At 42.8% G+C, this 18,559-nt stretch overlaps 1 protein-coding gene across 2 annotated transcripts in view; it reads right to left on the bottom strand.

Moving 5' to 3' along the window:
• Positions 1-18,559, bottom strand: part of AKR1D1 (aldo-keto reductase family 1 member D1) — a 35,254-nt gene that overhangs the window by 9,098 nt on the left and 7,597 nt on the right. For both annotated transcript variants that reach the window (XM_072849585.1, XM_072849587.1), the window contains exons 2-4: positions 9,472-9,639; positions 4,864-4,980; positions 335-412 (exon numbers count right to left, since the gene is read on the bottom strand). In XM_072849585.1, the coding sequence (XP_072705686.1) occupies positions 335-412; positions 4,864-4,980; positions 9,472-9,639 (363 nt within the window). The remainder of the gene's footprint in view (positions 1-334; positions 413-4,863; positions 4,981-9,471; positions 9,640-18,559) is intronic.

The following is an 18,559-nucleotide window of genomic DNA, read 5'->3' as shown; positions in this document are numbered from 1 at the left end:
TAAGGCTCCAACTTTCTTCTGCTGTAAAGATCTGATAAAGAGGAAAGATTGGTAAAAACCTACAGATACCTCAACTAGCAAATGTAGAGTGTACTCTCTGAAAGAAGGAATGTGTATGTCGGATATTTGAACAATGTTTTATTTTGTTATAAAAATAATTAAGTGATGGCAAGAAGCAACATCCCTAGGGACAGAAGTAAAATTTATCCATGGAGCTAGTAGAACTTGATCCATTTCAATATGCCTCAGCTCTGTTTATGAAGGCCACAAATAAAACTGAAAATGAGGATCTGTGTTTTTAAAGCATATATGGATGGATGTTGTGTTTGCTTACCTCCCAAGTGGCACATAAGTCTGTATCATGGTATATAATTTTTCCATTTTCATCTTTTGGGTAGATTGCATCTCCAGGCTGAAAAGTAAAACCACACTTTGTTGTTTAAAGAAAAATTTTCACTCCTCAGAGCTAAGATTTTTTCCACAGACTGTTTCTACTAGCAAACAAAAAAAAATTCAAAAGCTTTCTGAAACCCCCGAAGTTCAACACGTCATTCATGCTGGGCTTACCACATCCTCCACTGCTAGATCATTCTTGGATACACTTCTGAACTGTCACACGAGTGCACACTCAGGAGTTCCCGGATCGCCTTGTTTTTCAATAAACTTTTGACCTTTATGTTATGGCATCCAAAGGACTAGTCTCCTTCCAAAAGGGCTGGGTTAGAGTACCAACCTGTATTCTTTTCCATTTCTTCCTTCCTTTCTTCCCAGCCATTCCCCTGATCCTGCTTGTGTCCTAGGCACCTGGACTGAGCTTGTACTCTTCCCAGCTCCCAACAGTTGGAGGGACCATTTCCAAGAGCTACTTACTAGTAGTAAAGTGTTACATGCGTAGCTACAGTACAGGCTGTGAACCTCTTAAGTGCATTATCCACCTTTCTTTGGGCACTAGGAAGTCTTTCTTCCTATCTCTGTATCCCATAAACAAGACTTCAGAGATGAGTTATGAGCTGATATCTCATGAGCACAGCTTTCTTTTATTTGCTGGTCATTTAACTGCTGTTGCAGGCAATGTATTAATACCTCCCTCCCTTTTGTCTGATCGCAATTTCACTTTTCATAAAAACCCTTCAGTGATGTTTGGCACTTGATCTGACTGCAAACTGCTGCATTTCAAAGCCCTGGGTACAAGATGTTGACAGGGTAACTCCTTGGGAACATGCAGCTGTGACCAATATGATGAGTAACTGGCACCTCCCAATTCAGTCAAGAAGTTCAAATTCAAGGCATTTCATGGGAGAAGTGAGCCTAAGGAAAACAGCCTCAGATTTCAGAGGCCAAGGTCTAAGTTACAGACATAAGCCTGTCTCGTCCAAGTGTGCTGGTTTTCCTCAATGAATTCCACAAAGATGACTTGTTGCCTTTGTTGCTTTGCCTTGCTGAAAAATAATCTTGACTGAAAGGAGGTAGGTGGCTGTTGGGTACACTTTTGTATTAGAAGGCAAACTGTTTGCCATCATAACATGAGGTTGGAGAAGCCCTATTTACAAAACCACCCCATGGTATTTTGGAACAAACCATTCATCCCCACAATATCCCAGCAGACTCTCCAAGGACTGCAAGCTCAACGCATAGCAGTTGGACTTCCTTCAGTTCAGGGGATGAGTCTGAATTCAAGGCCTTTTTACTATGTTCCACTTCTAATTAATTAACTTCTGTTCAACATTACTTTTACATAGTAGTCAATAGACAGCAATTACATTAGCTAATCTATAATCCCCCCATTTTCCTCTATTTCTATCACTTGTGTTCTAAAAACTGAACAAAGTCAGGATGAATGCGGCTTGAAGATGAACTTATTTTGACTGGGATAAGTGGTGCCAGCTATTGTGGATTTCCACAAGGATCAGTCCTTCCTCCTGCCTTCAGGGAACTGCACAAGGTGTTGAAGTACAGTTGTCTGCTCAATAGTCACCAGGCAATACTTTCTCTGCCAAGTTACCTTTTTATGCAAGGGAGTTCCTGAATGGAAGAACTGTCTGCAGATGGATAAAGAGGGATAAAGTGCTGAGAGAAAGGCAGTGTTTTGATGGTGGCTACTGGGTCTTTGAAAAGGTCTTTCAGAAATTGGTCACATTTCTCAGCTTTGGGTTCTCGTAGACTACACCACACCAGTCATTCCCACAAATGCTGTTGTCTTCTCTTGCAGTTCTCTTGGAGACAGCCATGCACCTTAGACTGAATGTAAGGTGGCTTCCTACCATGCTGCTGTATGAGCACTTAAATAAGTGGGACAACACCGTACAGTCACTGCCACTATGCAGGGATCACATCGTATCATGTCATGTTCAAAGTCTGGAGGCACTCCAAAAGCTACCAGACAACTTACTTGCGTATTTAAAAAAGAGCTGTTGGTAACCACTGAGAGGAAAAGCCCTGCTCCCGTTATAATAATTTCCTCACCAACACAGATGCAGGAAGACAGGTCTGCACAGCCCATCGCTTTCACAAAATGGTCTTTGACAAGCAGGCTTTCTCAAGAGAGCAATTTTAACAATGTGTGAATGCCCATTGTATAAACAGAAGGCAATAGGAAGTCAAATAGTGAAGCCATTGGTCTGTTCTGATTTATTATCTTAAAATGACAAGGAGATACTTGCATGAGACTTGTTCAATGTATGGTTAAAATACCTGCTTTCCTGCTAGATCACAGAATAATTTAGTTGGGAGGGATTTGGAGATCATTTAGTGCACAGGTACTTGCTTACAGATGGATCAGTCATCTGAGCAGAGCCCCCTAGAAAACCTGCCAGTGGGTATGAGCTCCCCAGGCAGAGGGCACATGGTGGCCTGGAGGAGACCTGTTGCTGCTGGTCATCTGCCTTGCTAGGGTAGAGGGGCTGAGCACCACCGCTGGGCTAAAGGGAGGAAGGACAAAAGTCCTGAATGGGGAATCTGCATGAGGGAAAAATACAGGGAGGCGCAGGCTGGTAGGTCAGTGAATAATGTCACCCCAGATGTCGGCCATTCTTGATCTACCCAGAAGTGCTGGTGTGGTGGGGCTTTCCTTCTCTGAGTGGTTCTCTCCAAAAACAGATTCCTCTTACTCTGCCTAAAAGCCCCTATAACAGATCGCACTGCTGGGCTCTGCAGGGGCATGTTTCTTACTGGTTTCAGACTGGGACTGTAAGTTTTGTCTCAAGTACTTCACTGGTTTCAAGCAGAGACTGCTTTTGCTACAAGGCTTTAGGGGCAACAGAAAAGCACCAATGTTTGCAGACTAGGGCAGAGCAGGAGTTTGTTAGCGTAACACCTGCACACTCCTCACCAAAGGCAAGCATTGCATGCAGGATGGGCGTATTTGTGAGAGGGGAAGCAAAGAAAGGGAACTTGTCACCATTGCAAAAGGGTGGGGTTTTTTCTTTTTGTATTTGGCACAGAAATATGTATATTTTTCAGGCAGAAAGCGACTTCGTTTTTTCCTCTCTTCTCACGGAGGACAAGAATGAACCTCTAGGACTGCTACTCCTTTAACAACTCAGATTGTTGATACAGGCCTCAGGGAGTCAGATGTACATTACTTTAAAGCCAGCTGTCTATATCTTTATATTGTGAGACAATGACCTTCGCTAAGTGGGAGAATGAACTACTAGAGAATACAAACACAAGCAAAGGGAAACAGGAAATTGCAAGTGGTGGGAAGTTTTTAAAAATGTACCCAAAAGGATCCCATACGTGGGACCGTATAAATAAAGTTTTAATATCTGAGTCCAGTTACTCCTATACAGGTCTTAATGGGATATGGCTTCCTTGGGGGAAAAAGGAACTGCAGGTCTAAGGTGATTGCTTCATTGGTAAATTGCTTCCTATCTGATGCTTCTGGCAGTTTGGAGTCTGTAGTAAAATATAATTTTAATAATCAGAGAACTACCTTCCTTGCAAAAAAAGGCCAGTTTAGAGCTTGAACATCCCACAAAAACAACTAGCCAGCTAATTGCCTGACCCTATTCTCTCTAAGAAAAAGGATTTAATTGGTTCAAAACCACTAAAATACATTTTGACTCTCATTCTTCTAATTTCACTATTATTTAATTTGCCTTTATATCATGTACTTGCAGAGGAAAATTGTAAAGCAAGGTGCAAATGGCTGTAAAACCAGAAAGTTTGGGGACTTGCAAGAGCTCGTTGCAAGGGAGGCATGCAACTCTGATGTGCGCTCCTTGCATTCAAAGGTTTTGACTACAAGTTTCCCAGAGCCAGCAGCACGAAGGAATATCAGGCTTTAACTTTTTAGACATTTGAGAGATGGACAGCCCATGTTTGGGACCAACTGTGATCTACTGAAGCTGTCCAAGAGGAGCACTGTAGTTAAGGAGATTAAGATCATAACCATGATTTGCCCAGTGGCTTTAATACTACTGAGCCTATTTGTTTTTTGGGACAGAGTAAGGAAATCAACTTGGTGGCTTTTTCTCCTTTCCCCCTCCAAACTTTGCCCCTAGTCCTTTGCTGCTTTGTATAACCACTTTCCTCCAGTGACTCCCTCCTCATGACTCAGAGAGGATTAAGACACGTGTTGCTTCAGCTACAGTAATTCTTCAGCACAGGAAGTGTTCAACCCCAGTTAGGAGGCCTGTCCCTCCAGTAGAGAGACCCCATGCTACAGCTGTCAGTAACTGTTCTCACACCACCTATATGCCTCTCTTTCTGTGGGTAGTGCACAGAAATGTATGCATGCAGTATATATCAACCATTATTGGGCCAAAGTGCTATTTTCAACAAGGACTGGAAGCTGCAAGGAGGATGCTAGATGAAGACCTTAGTTCAAGCCAACCATGCACTTTTTAGGGCAATTTTTCTTACCTTGAAAGCCATTGGCAGCTCAATAATGTAGAGGTCAACGTAGTCCAGCTGCAGGATCTTCAGGGTTTTCTCCAGCGTGGGTCGCACCAGCTCTGGGGGGTGGCAGGTATTCCACAGCTGGGGAGGCAAGCAGAGGCTCTTCTTTGGGTGCCAGGAGGAACAGTGAGCATCCTCCAGCTGACACCTGCCCCCCCACCACACACACACTCTTGTTCTTCTGACAGAGCCTGTTATGCACAGTGCAAAGACATTGTGGTCTACATCACTGCAAGACAGAGGTGAGGGGCCTTATCCTGTCCTCTGCCAGAGGCAGATGTAGAGGTTACATCTGACCCAGTAAAGCCATTACATATTTGTTTATTGCAAGACAGGTTCTTCTGAGTTGAGTATATTGCAAACTCTTGCTCAATGAACTTAGGCAGATTCCTTTTGTTTTCTGAGCTTTCCAAGCATATGCTTTCACTGGAAAATTTTGTTCCCACAAGAAATCTGTGGTCAGTTTTATGCTTGAAGGCAGAAGCTCAGATCATGAGCTAGTTATTGAACAACCAAGCACCCAGCACAAACAGAATCTTTTGGTTTTCTCCTGTGGTCACGGAGCCTGAGTGAATGCCTGACCCAGGGAAATTTTAATTTACTCCCCGGTCCTCACTGAAAGATGTATTATTGTTTAGTTACTGAAAGGCAGGTGTGACTAGTTAAAGCACAGCCTTTTCAATTTCTTTCATAACCCTGCAAGGAAGCAGTTGTGATGCCCTGAGGTTGCTATGGAGTGTACTTAGTTGATTAGCTTTCAGTGCTATCTCTAACTGAACTCTGCTGATGCAAATCTCTTTCAAGAATAAAATCATAGCATAGTAATTAGTAACCAAGAGCTCTTTGTAAACTGATTGCTGCAGTTAAAATCTACAAAAGCCAGAATTAACACACAAGAGAAGGTTTAAAGTGCTATTTGCTTGCACACAATCATCTGGGCTATTTTATCTTCTTTTTTCAATGCACAAAACTGACAATGTGGAGTCACGTTGAGGTTTTTGGCACCTTTATTGGCTGGAAAAACCTGCTGTTTATTGGTACGGTCATTGTCTAGCTAGTTCTGCCACCAAAGCTGGTAGTCACCATATGCCAAGGTATAGAATTAATTAGTTCCTGAGACACAAACCACTTGAATTGCCATTTTCAGGAGAAGATCATGATCATAGGTGTCAAAGGACATAGCCTGGGTAAGTTTTGAAGTATTTTAGATGTTTGGTTTTTTTAAACCAGTTTTTTTAATTGTTTTCCCAGGGAATAACTATCTGCTCAGTTCTGCCAGCAGAGGCAAGGACATGTTATCTTAAAGTTCAGTTGTACTGAGAGCAGCACATCTCACCCTGCCCTAAGCTGACAAACCAAAGCAGGATTTGGCACCTGGAAATTCATACTAGGCCTTCCCCAGCTGTATGTTGCAAGGCGCGAAGAGTTTATGATCACTAGACAGTGGCTATACAGGCTGAGGTGTACTACAGTAAAGGACCAAGGTCCCGCTTTCAGAATTTTAAGCTGTTCCACTGGATTTCCTGAAAGCCTTTGGTCTGGGTGTTTTTTAAGCATTTTACATGTAAAATGAGATGTTGTTTTGGACTTAAATATAGCTAAGGAAATGAGTCTGTATACCCTTTATGTTTAGTTTGTTTTGTTACTGTGTTTTAGAAATTTAGTAACCTGAGGTATGTTGATAGTTTAAAAGCAGTTTTTCCAAGTGCCCTTTCTAGCCCAGTGCTATTGAGCTCAGTACTTGCCAGTGAATATACTTCCCTTTAAAAAACTGCAGAGGTTCTAAAGAAACAGCCTTTAGAAATAGCAAACATTTGTACTATGTTAATACATAGATGCCATGGAAACTTGAGTTTCATAACTGTTTTCATGATTTGTACAAGTTATTGTATTATCTACCTAAGTAGAACCCATGTAGACGTTTGAGCAGTCAAAGCTGCCAGCTGGCTTTGGCATTTCAGGACACCACATTTCCTGGAAATGTTACTTCTAGTTTAATGAAAGAAATATCCTGGGATGAAAGAGAAGACGAAAAAGGTCTTGCTATATAAGCCAAGTGAGATGTTGGCAGTTGATATAAAACCTCTAAATTTTCTGGATGCTGAGCTGCTCTGCCTGATCAGCCAGCCAGCAGCAAGAGCCAAGTGCAAGTGCTGATGATTTCAACTGGCAGATGCAGCCCGACTGCACCAAGTCACTATTCCAGTAACACTGCCACTCAGCGGGGCTGTTCTTGTTAGTCCCTGCTGATGGACCAGCCTTCAGTTTGCATCATCTATGTTTAAGGAAAGATCTGCATGAGGTGCTTGAGTTTGAAGGGTCTTGGGAATTTCCAGTACTTCTGAAGTCAGTAAGGCTGAAAACAAAACCAACTTTTGTTGTGCAGACTACGTTCAAGAATGGTCTACTGTATCTACCATGTTTCCCAGAAGATGCAACAGTTCATATCAGTCAGTTACCAATCAATGGCTGATGTATCTAACGGTGGGTTGATATTTGTCTGTAGTTCATAAGATGCATAAGTAAGTTCATAAGGTACACAAAGCTGAAGATACATAAGCCCATAAGACAAGGGACATCCAGTCCCGCTCCTCCTGGGAAGCTCAGAGCTGCTGTGAAAACATTCAGTGAAACCTGTGAAAATCCTGGACTGTGATGGATTGAATTGGTTGCAGATTATTTTCCACTTCTGCCTTTGAACTCTTTAAAGACTACAGAGATGCTGGAATGAACTGTCACCCTGAGCACCTGAAGTTTTGTCAAGCACAAACAGGACACAACAGAAAGATAAATCCACGTGTGTCCCATCTGAGTCACAAGACAGGCTGGAACCACGGGCATTGACTATCGTGGTACTATGAGTTGCAGCCCTGTGGCTTGCAGGATCTGCAGTTCAGGGAACAACTGAATTTACAATCAAGAAATCAAATGCGGTTTCAGAGGTGGCTCAATGTTTAAGTAGCAATCATCAACTAGGAAAGTCACCTAGTGATTAGATCAGACAACTGAATATAGAAAGGCTTAATAAATAAAGTAAGTTTGGAATCTTGATAAAATTTTACCAAGAGATGTACTTTCACAGAACCTAAAGGTTTAGATGGGAAAATAAAGTGCAGGGGAAGCAGCTGGGAAAGTTGAAGACTCAGAATTGTTAGGACATCTGGTTCTAACCTTTTGGCACAACTTTGTGGTTTTGATTTGAAATATTACTGGTAATTTGCAGTAATGAAACTATAAAATAGTTGAAACAAAGTATTTTGACTGATCCAAATCAACATATTTGGCATATGAGCAACTGAGAGACTACCCTGATAAAGGTGGAAAATTTGAGGACGTGCAGCTTTTCTCAGGATGGCAAGGTTGTTACCAGTAGAACCGAGCAGGGAACTTGGAAAAGAGTTGCATACTTTACAGATTGGAAATTGCTTTACTTGGAAATTGGTCTATAGCTGCTGAAAATCCACTTGGTCTGCAAACTACCCAATCCGAAGCTTAGTTTCCCAGACCATAGAGCTTAACTAAATTGCTCACAGTAAAACAGGCCTTTATCCCATGGGATCTTTCACTCTAGGAACCATGGTATTTATTTCCAAGGCTGTTGAGTAACTGTTGTGGATTACGTCTTATTTGGGAAAGGAGAAAGGGAAAATATTAGGGCAATATATCCAAAGAAGCACTGCAGGAAGGGGAACTTAAGGCCATAAACTCCATTAGAAACTGGACAGGCACCATGAACTTTCTGGGGCCATCTGACCTTTATTCTGCAATATGCAATGAGCTCTCTCTCTTATACCTGGGATCTAGTCACTGTAGTTGTAACAGCTTTTGTCAGACACTTCACTGGACAAGGGATTTAATTCTTCTACCAGAGAATCAACTCTTACAGCTAAGACTTTAAAGCATGAACTAGCTTGCGTGCTACTCCAGCCTCATTGCTCTAGAGCAGAAGCATGATGACATCTTCTCTCCAAGTGAGTCGACTGATCATCCTAGAACTTTTTAATGACAGGTGATACAGTAACTAAGGGTGTAGCTCGATGAGTAATTTTCTGGCAGTAGTACCAATGTAAGCACTTGCTGTTATCCCGTACACAGACACTTGCATGCGTGCGCTTGGTCCCACCCCTTTCATTGTGCAATCTCACAGCAAACCTGTGCGGGGAATTGCTCTAACAGAAAATAACTCATTTGCAGGATCATTGTCCGGATCAGGCTCAGGGTGTGACTATACAAATGTGTGTGCCAGCACAACATGTGGGACAGTAACAGCTTAGGCAGCACCGCTGAGTGTAGCAATGGTCTAAACTTGCAGGTGCTTATAATCCTAGGCAGAATGGATGTTGCATGGTTCCCACTGCTAACTGAGCTTTAAACTGAGAACAGCAGTGATTCCTGTGCTTTACAGCAAATCTAGTGCTCATAAAGCTCTGAGGCATTATGGTAATGGTAGGGAAGAAAAATAAAGGATGGTGGGTCTGGAAGCATGCCAGATATTGACCACTGGCATTCTTAAGAAAGCCCAGTCACAGAAATCCTGGATTTAGTGTAAATAATCTGAGTGCAGCTTCTCACCTTGCCACAGTAAAAAATGTCTTCTCGCTTGATCTTTCCTTCAGCAATCTTCTCCCGAATGGCTTGTCCCACTTCATGCTCATTGTAGTAGACAAAGGCACCGTCAATATGGCGGTAACCAGTATCAATGGCAATCTTCACTGACTCCAAACAGGAACCTTTGGGAGTCTAATGGGAGAAGAAAAAGCGTAAACATAGTTCCAGCCTCCTGCTTGCTTCTCTTGCAATGCTATAGAGTCCCTGAGATATGCACAAGGTTCATGGTGGAGTTCATCCAGTCTAACCATCCCTTACCTCCCCAGACACCTGTGTTTCAACTTCTGAATAAAAATGTGCTGTGTGCTTTTCTTCAAAACTGTCACAAATGTGGAATTAGACTGGAAAAAGGAGCAAAGCAAAAAATTCTCTATGTGTCTAGGAAAGAGAGAGTACTAGGGGCCTCAGAAAGTAGAACTGAATGTATTTGATATGAAAATCATTTCAGAATTTCTTATCTAGAGAGCAAGGGCTTTCCTACAACAACCGTTTGATAAAATCCCTTACTCAAGTGGAAGAAGGCTTTTTGGTTGAGCAGAGCTGGTCAACCACCTGCCTGATCAGAGGCTTTTTGAATATCTTATGGCCCAGTAGAGTTTTCAGCAGAGCAGAAATTTGAACTTGACTTCTTTCTCCTCAAATCAACTTACTGTTGGTGGTATCACAATTCAACGGGTGATAGCTCAGGACTTTCTACTGGTATTCCTAGTTCTGGACAGTTGCTTTACCATGTGGCTAAGAACTAGTAGATACTTTAGTGTACATTTACATACATCTTATTGCTTCCATTTAAGATGAACCCAAGAAACCTCTTAATCAGTCCAAGTAGCATTTTTGTACTGTGTGCTGCACTTATGTTTACTCATCTTTGCTGAAACTCAGAGTAAGCTTGTTTTTTCAGAACAGTCATATTTTCCATTAGCCAATGTGGCAAGCAAAATACACGTAGGCCAAACCAAGCAAAAAAGCGTAAGACTGGTCACTGAAATCATTTGGCTGATCACTGAAATTGTACTGAAAACATCGTGTTGTTGCCACACTTCGTGTAATGAGACGGCATCTCTAAGCGGTGGTGGTCAAGGGCTCTCAGCGACACGTGGCAGCACTATTCTTCCATCCTTTTCATATGCTCTGCTGTGACAGGGACATCTGATTCACTTAAAGGAAAACTGAAACAGGGTGAGTCAACCTGCTCTGCTGTGCTGCTGTCTGCCAGCAGCAAATGCCAAGAGGTGAATTTTGCTACCTCCAAGTGAAGGGCCAAGACCACGCTGCTTCTCCTATGAAAAAAACAGATGCCAGAGATATCTGAAAATGAGACAGGGTATGAAGAGAGGATGTCAAATTTGTTGGGTTTGCTGATGCCAAGGAAAGACAAGAAGCAGGACTGGCAATAGGTGCTGTTGGGAAGGACCACTTTTCACCACAGCAATCAGTCTCCCCCCTCTCCCTCCAAGCTGCCCTTTGGCAGCAGCTACTGGCTTGGCTGTCCAGGAGTTTGCTATAAAATAAGCAGCTGCTCTTCCACCACCTGCTCAACTAGAAGGTGTGAAAATCATAGCTGCCACAGGATGCTGCAGCGACTAGGGACACTGGTCTGCCCTCCTGCGTTCATGGAATAAAGATCTAGGAAGGACTGCTGAAGACGCATGGGGGGTCAACCTCTCTGTCTTTCAGTCCCAGAGCTGTAGGCTGGTGGCAGATTATTCTGGGGTAATGGGACTGTATCCCTGCCTGCTCGCTCTGCTCTTCAGTGTCCCACTTGGGCTGGCTGCCATTGGACATGACTGGACTGACTTCTGTTCAGACTCAGGACTTTGTGCTCCAGGATGCAGTGCCTAGAGGTTACTTAAAATGCAAAGCCGCTCACGGTTGCCCTTATTTATTACAGACATGAGTGAGGGCTGAGAGGCAAAACAGCACAATTTGGCATGCTAAAATATTTACAGCAGTGATTACGCAATATTGTCTGCTTAATTGAGAGAGACAACAAAACACTTGTTTGAATGCTTTGCTGCTTTCGCTGTGGGAGCTTCCCAAAGGCACGCTTGGCCCCTGCCAGGGCCCTTTCCTAGTTGTTAGTAGGATGTAATGAAGACCATGGCAGCTAAAAGCCTTTCAGGAGCAGTCAATGGCTAGTTTTCACTCGGGGCATGTCAGGCAGCATTACAGAAGTGTGAGGCATGCAGCAGTGACAACCTCCAACATGTTTGCTGCTTTGTCCCTGCCTGAACCTGCAAGGAAGGATTTGAGGAAAAAGGTAGAAAGCTCAGGTAAAAAGCTCTGACACAAGTACTATGAGCCCACAGTTACTGGTGACAGTAACCTGGGACCTCTGTCTCAGCAATGAGATGCACGAGGCTGTAGTCCGCGGGTGCAAAGCTCAGGCTGACTAGCACAGAGCAATGGGGTTCCGCTTAAAGGTCTTGTGAGCTCAAGTCTAAGTGATGACTAGTTATCCAAAAGAGAAATATATTTTTAAAAGTGCAATCAGTGTTTTCTCTATGAAACCTGATTTTTCAGTGTGACTTCTAGATTGCTTCAGTCTGTTTGTCTTCTACCATTCAAGTGTATGAAAGCAGAACATTTAGAGTAGTGATGTATTACATTAATACAGATTTTTTAAAAAAAGTTTTGTGGTTTTTTGTTGGTTTTTTTTAAAAAACTTTTTCCCTTTTGTTGAAAAGCCTGAAAATGGGGTGTGGGCCTGATCCTAGAATTTCCTCTCTTCTTTTTGCACTCTTGAGAAATTGCATGAACACAGCTCCCAGTCATTTCTTAAAGCTGTAAAATAAATTCCACCAAGCAAGGAAATATTGATTATTGAGTTGCATCTTTTCTCAAACACCAGGGCCAGCCTGGTCAGTAACAAAAGCAGAAGGAACAGGTGAAGAAGGGGAGAGTCTCACATAGAGGGGAATGGCATAATTGCAGACTGGGGAGGAGGGTGGAATAGAGGAAAATGAGAAAGCTTGCAGTTACTGCAATTGCCTTTGGCTGAATCAGTTAACTTATGTTAGAGCTGAACTTTTATGTATTAGAATCTTTTGCATGGGACTTACACACATCTGTACAAATAATCTTGTGAAAGACTCCTCCATCTCAAGGATTAATCTTATTCTTTAGGGGCTTGAGGAGGCTTTTTTTGGATCAGGCCTTGATTACCAATGGCCGGAGATGGGTTTACATTAAATATAGATGTTTTCGTTGCACTAGCTCATTTCATCTGATGTGGTATATTAGTTCTGACAGATTCTGGTCTAAGGTGCTTCATATAAAAATGCAACCTAGGGAACAGTTTTTGGAAACTCCTGCCTCTATTGAACCATCTCAGCTGAAGGCCTGGGACATCTGCAAGTCTGGAAACTTTATACCATATGTTTATTTTTGTTCTAATGGAGAAATTATAATTTCTAGCATTTCATATATCTAATCCTTCCAAATGCTGCAGTAATGGGCTGTGGTAAACTGTGCTGATGAGTTGCACAGGCTAGTCATGTTGTGGTTTTGCCACTTTTTAGAAGCGTTGCCTTAAGTGTCATATCTTATTCCATTGTTTCCTGACAGACCATATTAAAGCTGGATGACTCAGATCACCACTGGTCATCCATCTTTCCATCAGAGAAGGCACAAACCTGGATCTTTCCCCTCTACCCCGCTGCTGAGCCTGAGGCATTTTAATCTCTTCTGTCTTTCATGGAAATAAAGTCTTTAACTAGTATTGACCAGATCAAAGATTACGAACTGAAAACCAACTTTTACTTAAGTGCAGATAGAAGTTTGTGATATGACTGCTCTTGCGTCTCGTGGTGTTGTGTAAGGGTCGGCACTTCAATCACAGCAGCTGATGGGGCAGTGCCTCCCAGGCTGCCTGGCCTCAGAGCAGCCATCTCTACTCCACCAGGAAAGCCAGACCTCCTCCTCCTCACTGCGAGTTATACGCACTAGCGTACGTTATCTAAAACGTGGTCACCTGTGCTGTCTGCTCATTTCAGGTAGGCCTTTATTCTTGCACCGTTCCCAGATAAGCAGGGCTCACCTTTAGAGCAGCACAAATGCCAGCTGAGGTACTGAAATGTCTCTGTGCTATAAACTTTTGTGCTTCATCGGTAGTAATTCAGGATGCTTTGGCCTTAAGACAAATCTTTGCCTTTTTATTTAAGTGTAGATAAGAGGTATGCTTGATCCTTAGCTGTAATTAATGTTTCAGCTTCTAATCACTGTGCCCTGCAACTATGTTACTTTGATCAAGGACTGTTGTTTTAGAACTGGAATTTTAAAACCACTTGCACACTGTAAGTCAGATTTTTATCTTCAGTGCTCTTACAGTCAGTCACTAATTTGTGCCAAAAAAGGTATTAAATTTATTACATGTTTTATGACAAAAGAAAAACTGCTTGGTTGACTAGAACCACTTGCTCAATCACTAATAACTCCTTCAATAGCATCTAGGTTATTTTTAAGATCATAGAGTTTAAGGAAACAACACATGCAATTATTCCCTCTATCAATCAATAGCTTGTAAACCTGCTGATTTACCACCACGCATGACAGATTAAACCAGTATCCATTTCCTTCAGGTTCCACGGTAAATACATCTGGCAGAAGCACGGGGGAGCAGACTCAGATTTGCACCTTCACTGAAAGAAAGGAAGAGGCAATTTGGCCCCTTCTCCATAGATGAAGTAGCCAACTGGCCAGTTACCACGTTTTATGAGTCTGAAAAAGCAATGTACTTCATCAGTTCTGCCTGTCTGAAAGGGTCTGCTCTCTTTTTCCTCTGAGACCATGAACTTTTTTTTTTTTAATGTTTATTCCAGACACCTTCCATCACATCCCATTTTGTCAAAAACTGTTCTCCCTACCGTAGAAAATGTACAGCTTCAGTTTTGCTCATGATTGCATGCGACCAAGCCACAGGAGAATATTTTTTGTGCAGGCATACCCATGAATTTTACTGTTCCCTCTCAAGGAGAACAGTATTTGCTTAGCAGTGTTAGTGGTTGTCCTACTCATTACTGTTATTTAGTGTTGATTTTCAGCTGCCCTCCAATTCTTTTGCTTTTTCTATAGCATCCTTTTCTGGTCAGCAATTTCCATCAGGTTTCCAGCTGATAAAGAGGGATTCTGGTTACCTCCAAAGACAAAGCTAACAGGACACGTTAGCGGCAGATCGTAATCTTGCAAAGCCATGTGAACAGCTGCCATAGGCACTGCTTGTATAAACGTCTTAACATCGCGGTTGTCATTTATTCTTTATTAGTCTATACAGTAAAGGAAAACAGTCTGACTTAGGCTCCCACATTCTGCTCTGCCTCGTTTCACATACACAGCTTTACAGAGTTGCACCAGTCTCAGCAGCGTGTGAGAGCTGAGGAAGCAGCACTTCAGGGAAGGAGCCGTTTACCTTAGTCCTGAGCACCTCACCTGGGTAGTGCAATGGTATCCAGTCCCTCAGCTGGCAATAATGGTCCTGGGAGGAAGAGCTTGAGGTGTTGGGAGACAGGGCCATCTCCTGGAAAAATGTGAATGTAGCTGCAGCTGAATTACACAAGAGATCCAAACTGTGGGCTAAGCGCTCCAGTCCTAACCTATAATTTAAGATGTGGAGCCACTGTTTAGGAATCTTAGTCAGCTAAATACAGGAAGGAGAAAGTAGGTACATTCCTGGGCTCAGAGCCTCCTTCGCCAGAGCTCGGCACTCGCACACAGATTCTTATGCAAGTTTCTAGAAGCCCAGTTGCTTCTTTCCATTTGCCTTTTTTCCGGAGAAACTGGCAAAGAGGACTGGCTTAAGATGTTAGGAACAGAGCATACAAAACATGTGTACTGAAGGCATTACAGGAAAGCACAGGTTGAGTTTACAAAGCCAGAGGATATGAGCCACACAAGGGTACATTCTTAGAATTGTTTAATCTTGTAAAGGAGAAGCTGTACTGTACACCTCTTTCTTGGAAACTGCAACTGCCAGCACATCCCTCTCGTACACAGGAAAATCTGGCTGTCATCCCCCGGAAGCATTGGCAGCCACCATCCAGGAAGCAAAACCCAGTGAAGGGATCTCTGCAAAAGCAGGTAGTAGAGCTGAGAGCCACGAGTTGCTACGCCGGCCCAGAGCTTTGCCCTATGTCATGCAGCGCGTTGCCTTAGAAAGTGGAGGATAGCAAATGTGCCCAGAGAAAATGGGGGAAGTGCTTGCTGCCTTGTATCACACTGTGAATGAGCGTGGACAAGGGATGCCTTTCTCCTCTAGCTTGATGTCCTGTCAGTGGCCTGAAGCGTGAGGTTTGATTGCCTGTACAACAGAAATTAGATTGCATAACTGCAGATTTAGCATTTCTAGAATTCCTGTGACATTGTTATTCTAGGATTTAGCCAAAGCTGTGTTCAGGAAAGCCTTATTATTGTAGCTGGCAGAGGCTGCTGGAGTTATTTTTACCACTTGATTGCAGAATCCTCAGTTTTAGGATCGCCGCAACTTTTCACTTGATGCAAATTCACTTAATGCAAGCCCAAGCTAAGGGGCTGCCATGCCTCTCTGTCGGCAGGTAAGGGATTAAAGCAAACCAAGCAAATGATGTGCACAGCCAGGTCCCATGCTTGCAGTGCCAGCAGGGTGGACTGGGACAGTTTCCTGAAGAGCTGGAAGACACAATAGCCAGCCGGCCAGCCCTGGAAAGCACAGATCTAACTGGAAGGATGGATGCTATCAAAACGTCCTTCAGACAAGAAATGTGATCCCAGGGATGCATGAGGTACAAGGGGAAGATAAAGCACCAGCTTGTGCTATAACAAAGGAGAAAGAAAAGGTTGCTAGTAGTGCTTCTAGTTCATTCCCTAGAGTTAAAGGGGAGAGGCTTCTGGCGCCAGTTCGAAGAAGTGTTTGCAAAGGCAGATGTAAAACTTGGGGAATTCCACCACCTAGTTAGCTGAACCAACAAAAGTTGGCTTTGCTGAAGCCTAGAGAGGCATTTTCTGCACAGTGTTTTCAAGTTTTGACAAATGTGGCCTCCTAGGTCAACTGAAGACACAACCCAGATGTTAGCTTCCCGCGTGAGCTGCAAGAACATGCTTACGCTGTTCTTCAGAGAGCTGCAGGGAATCAGGGACGCATGGGAGTGCACAGCCATATTTAACATATGGTGTCAGTCAGGGATGTTTTAGAAAATGGAGGTTCATCTGGAAAATTGGGCTCTAAATGTTCTTGCCAAAAAGGCATCTTTCAGTTGTGTTAATTCAGATTACTCACTCATAGGGTTTCAGTTTTTCCCCTCTTCGATAATGCCAGTGATTCCCTGTCTGTAAAACAATCTTCCTAACTTTCATTTACACAGGAGGGCTTTCCCTGTGGCTCTTGAGCAGCGTTAAAAATCTGGTGTGCTTAAAAAGCCAGAGGAAAAGACAAAAAAAAATAATTTTTTTTTGTGTCAGTATTTGGCCTTGATATTATTGCATAGGTACCAGCTAGCTTTGTAGTTTTTGGAAGAGGGGTATATTGAAAGAGCTAGTGCTTGTCACTGCAGTATGCAGCTATGGAATGGAAAAGGTCTGCTTTCTGTTTGGTTACTTTTCAAACAAGAATCCCTATGACTGGTTTTGGGTAGTGCTACTGTCCTAAAAGCTCATCTGGATTAACCTTCTATTAGTTTTGGATCTGGGCTGATTAAATGCAATTCTACCCTATGTCATAGCCAGACATGTAGCTCGGTGGGTGACGTTGGCATCTGATATCCACCATCCAAAAGCCGTACCGACTCCCAGACAAAGTTGTCATCTCCTAAATGTCACCTTGCTCTGGGAACGTTTTCCTCTGGAGTGCTCTTGCAGTGTCCAAGTCTGCATGTATTGGCACCACGTTTGGGAGCCAAGTGACGCGGTGCCAGGTTGGCTGTAAGAGCCATCCTCTCTGCTTGGATTAGGCAGGCATCGCTGCACTGGGGCCAGGCGATTATCTGGCTGTCAACGGTTTCATTAGTAGAAGTCCTCTGCTCTGCGCAGGGATATGTCTCTTGGTCCTGGAGTAGTCTGAAAACGTTTTCAAATAGCAGCTGAGATGTCAGCGTAGGTTAGAGGTACTTTTTAAGAAGAGGTTTTTTGAAGGCTTATCATTTAAGGCATGCTCACGTTTGGGGGCGGTCATTCTTAGCATGATCTACTCCTCAGAGCAAACTAAAAAATCCACCGTTTTCCAGGACTAGCAATTTTGTGGCCATTTGGCTCAGAAGTCCTTCACAGGCTGATGAACCTTGTATCTAGAAAGTTAGTCTTTCATTCACCCTAATGTGCAAGGCTGGGCCTGTCCTCATCAGGAATTTTACATGTTGACTATTTCAGTAAATGCAGCTTTTAATCTGCCACACATGATTAGACATTAATTGAGTTCATAGCTGGAAACACCACAGAAGCCATTGGCACGAAGGAGAGATTAGTCACACTATCAATTTGTTTTCTATTAAGCTTCAGGATTCATAGAAATGAAGAACCACAGAGATTTCAGCAGAGAAGATACATGGAGGTAAACTAGCATTTCTGCAAATTCAACACTGTCTTAGAGCAACAGGTTTTGTGCAAATCAAATTCCTAAGAACAAAGCTTGTGTCCTCAAGAAAGCTGCATGCAAGAATCTTTCCTCAAGCTTGACAGAGAGTTACAAGTCATTTTGTCAAATCCAACTTTAAAATACAACTTTAATGGTTAAAGTACAGTTCTTACACAAAAGCTAGGAGTTTTTGAGCCTGCCACATTTCAGAAAAAAGCAGCTACCTTTTCTGATTACCTGTTTTTTCTAATTAGATTACTTAATTTTCCTTTCTTAATGAGATAAAGATGCAATCTTGCATTTACGCAAGCCAAAAATGTTCCATTGTATAACATGAGATTACAGGGAGCCACCAGGAATTGAGGTTCATGGCTGAACACCAAGACAACAAAGTGTTTAAGACACAGAAATGTAGAAAGACTGTTCCAGTGGCAGAACAGAAAAGTTGTATGGGCAGAGGAGAAAAGGTGAATGCAAGATAAACAAACTCTGCTTTTTGTAGGTGATAAATAT

The sequence above is a fragment of the Ciconia boyciana genome, chromosome 1 (assembly GCF_034638445.1).
Source record: "Ciconia boyciana chromosome 1, ASM3463844v1, whole genome shotgun sequence".
Lineage (NCBI taxonomy): Eukaryota > Metazoa > Chordata > Aves > Ciconiiformes > Ciconiidae > Ciconia > Ciconia boyciana.
The sequence above is the reverse complement of the archived record's forward strand: the minus strand, read 5'-3'. Positions and strand labels throughout refer to the sequence as shown.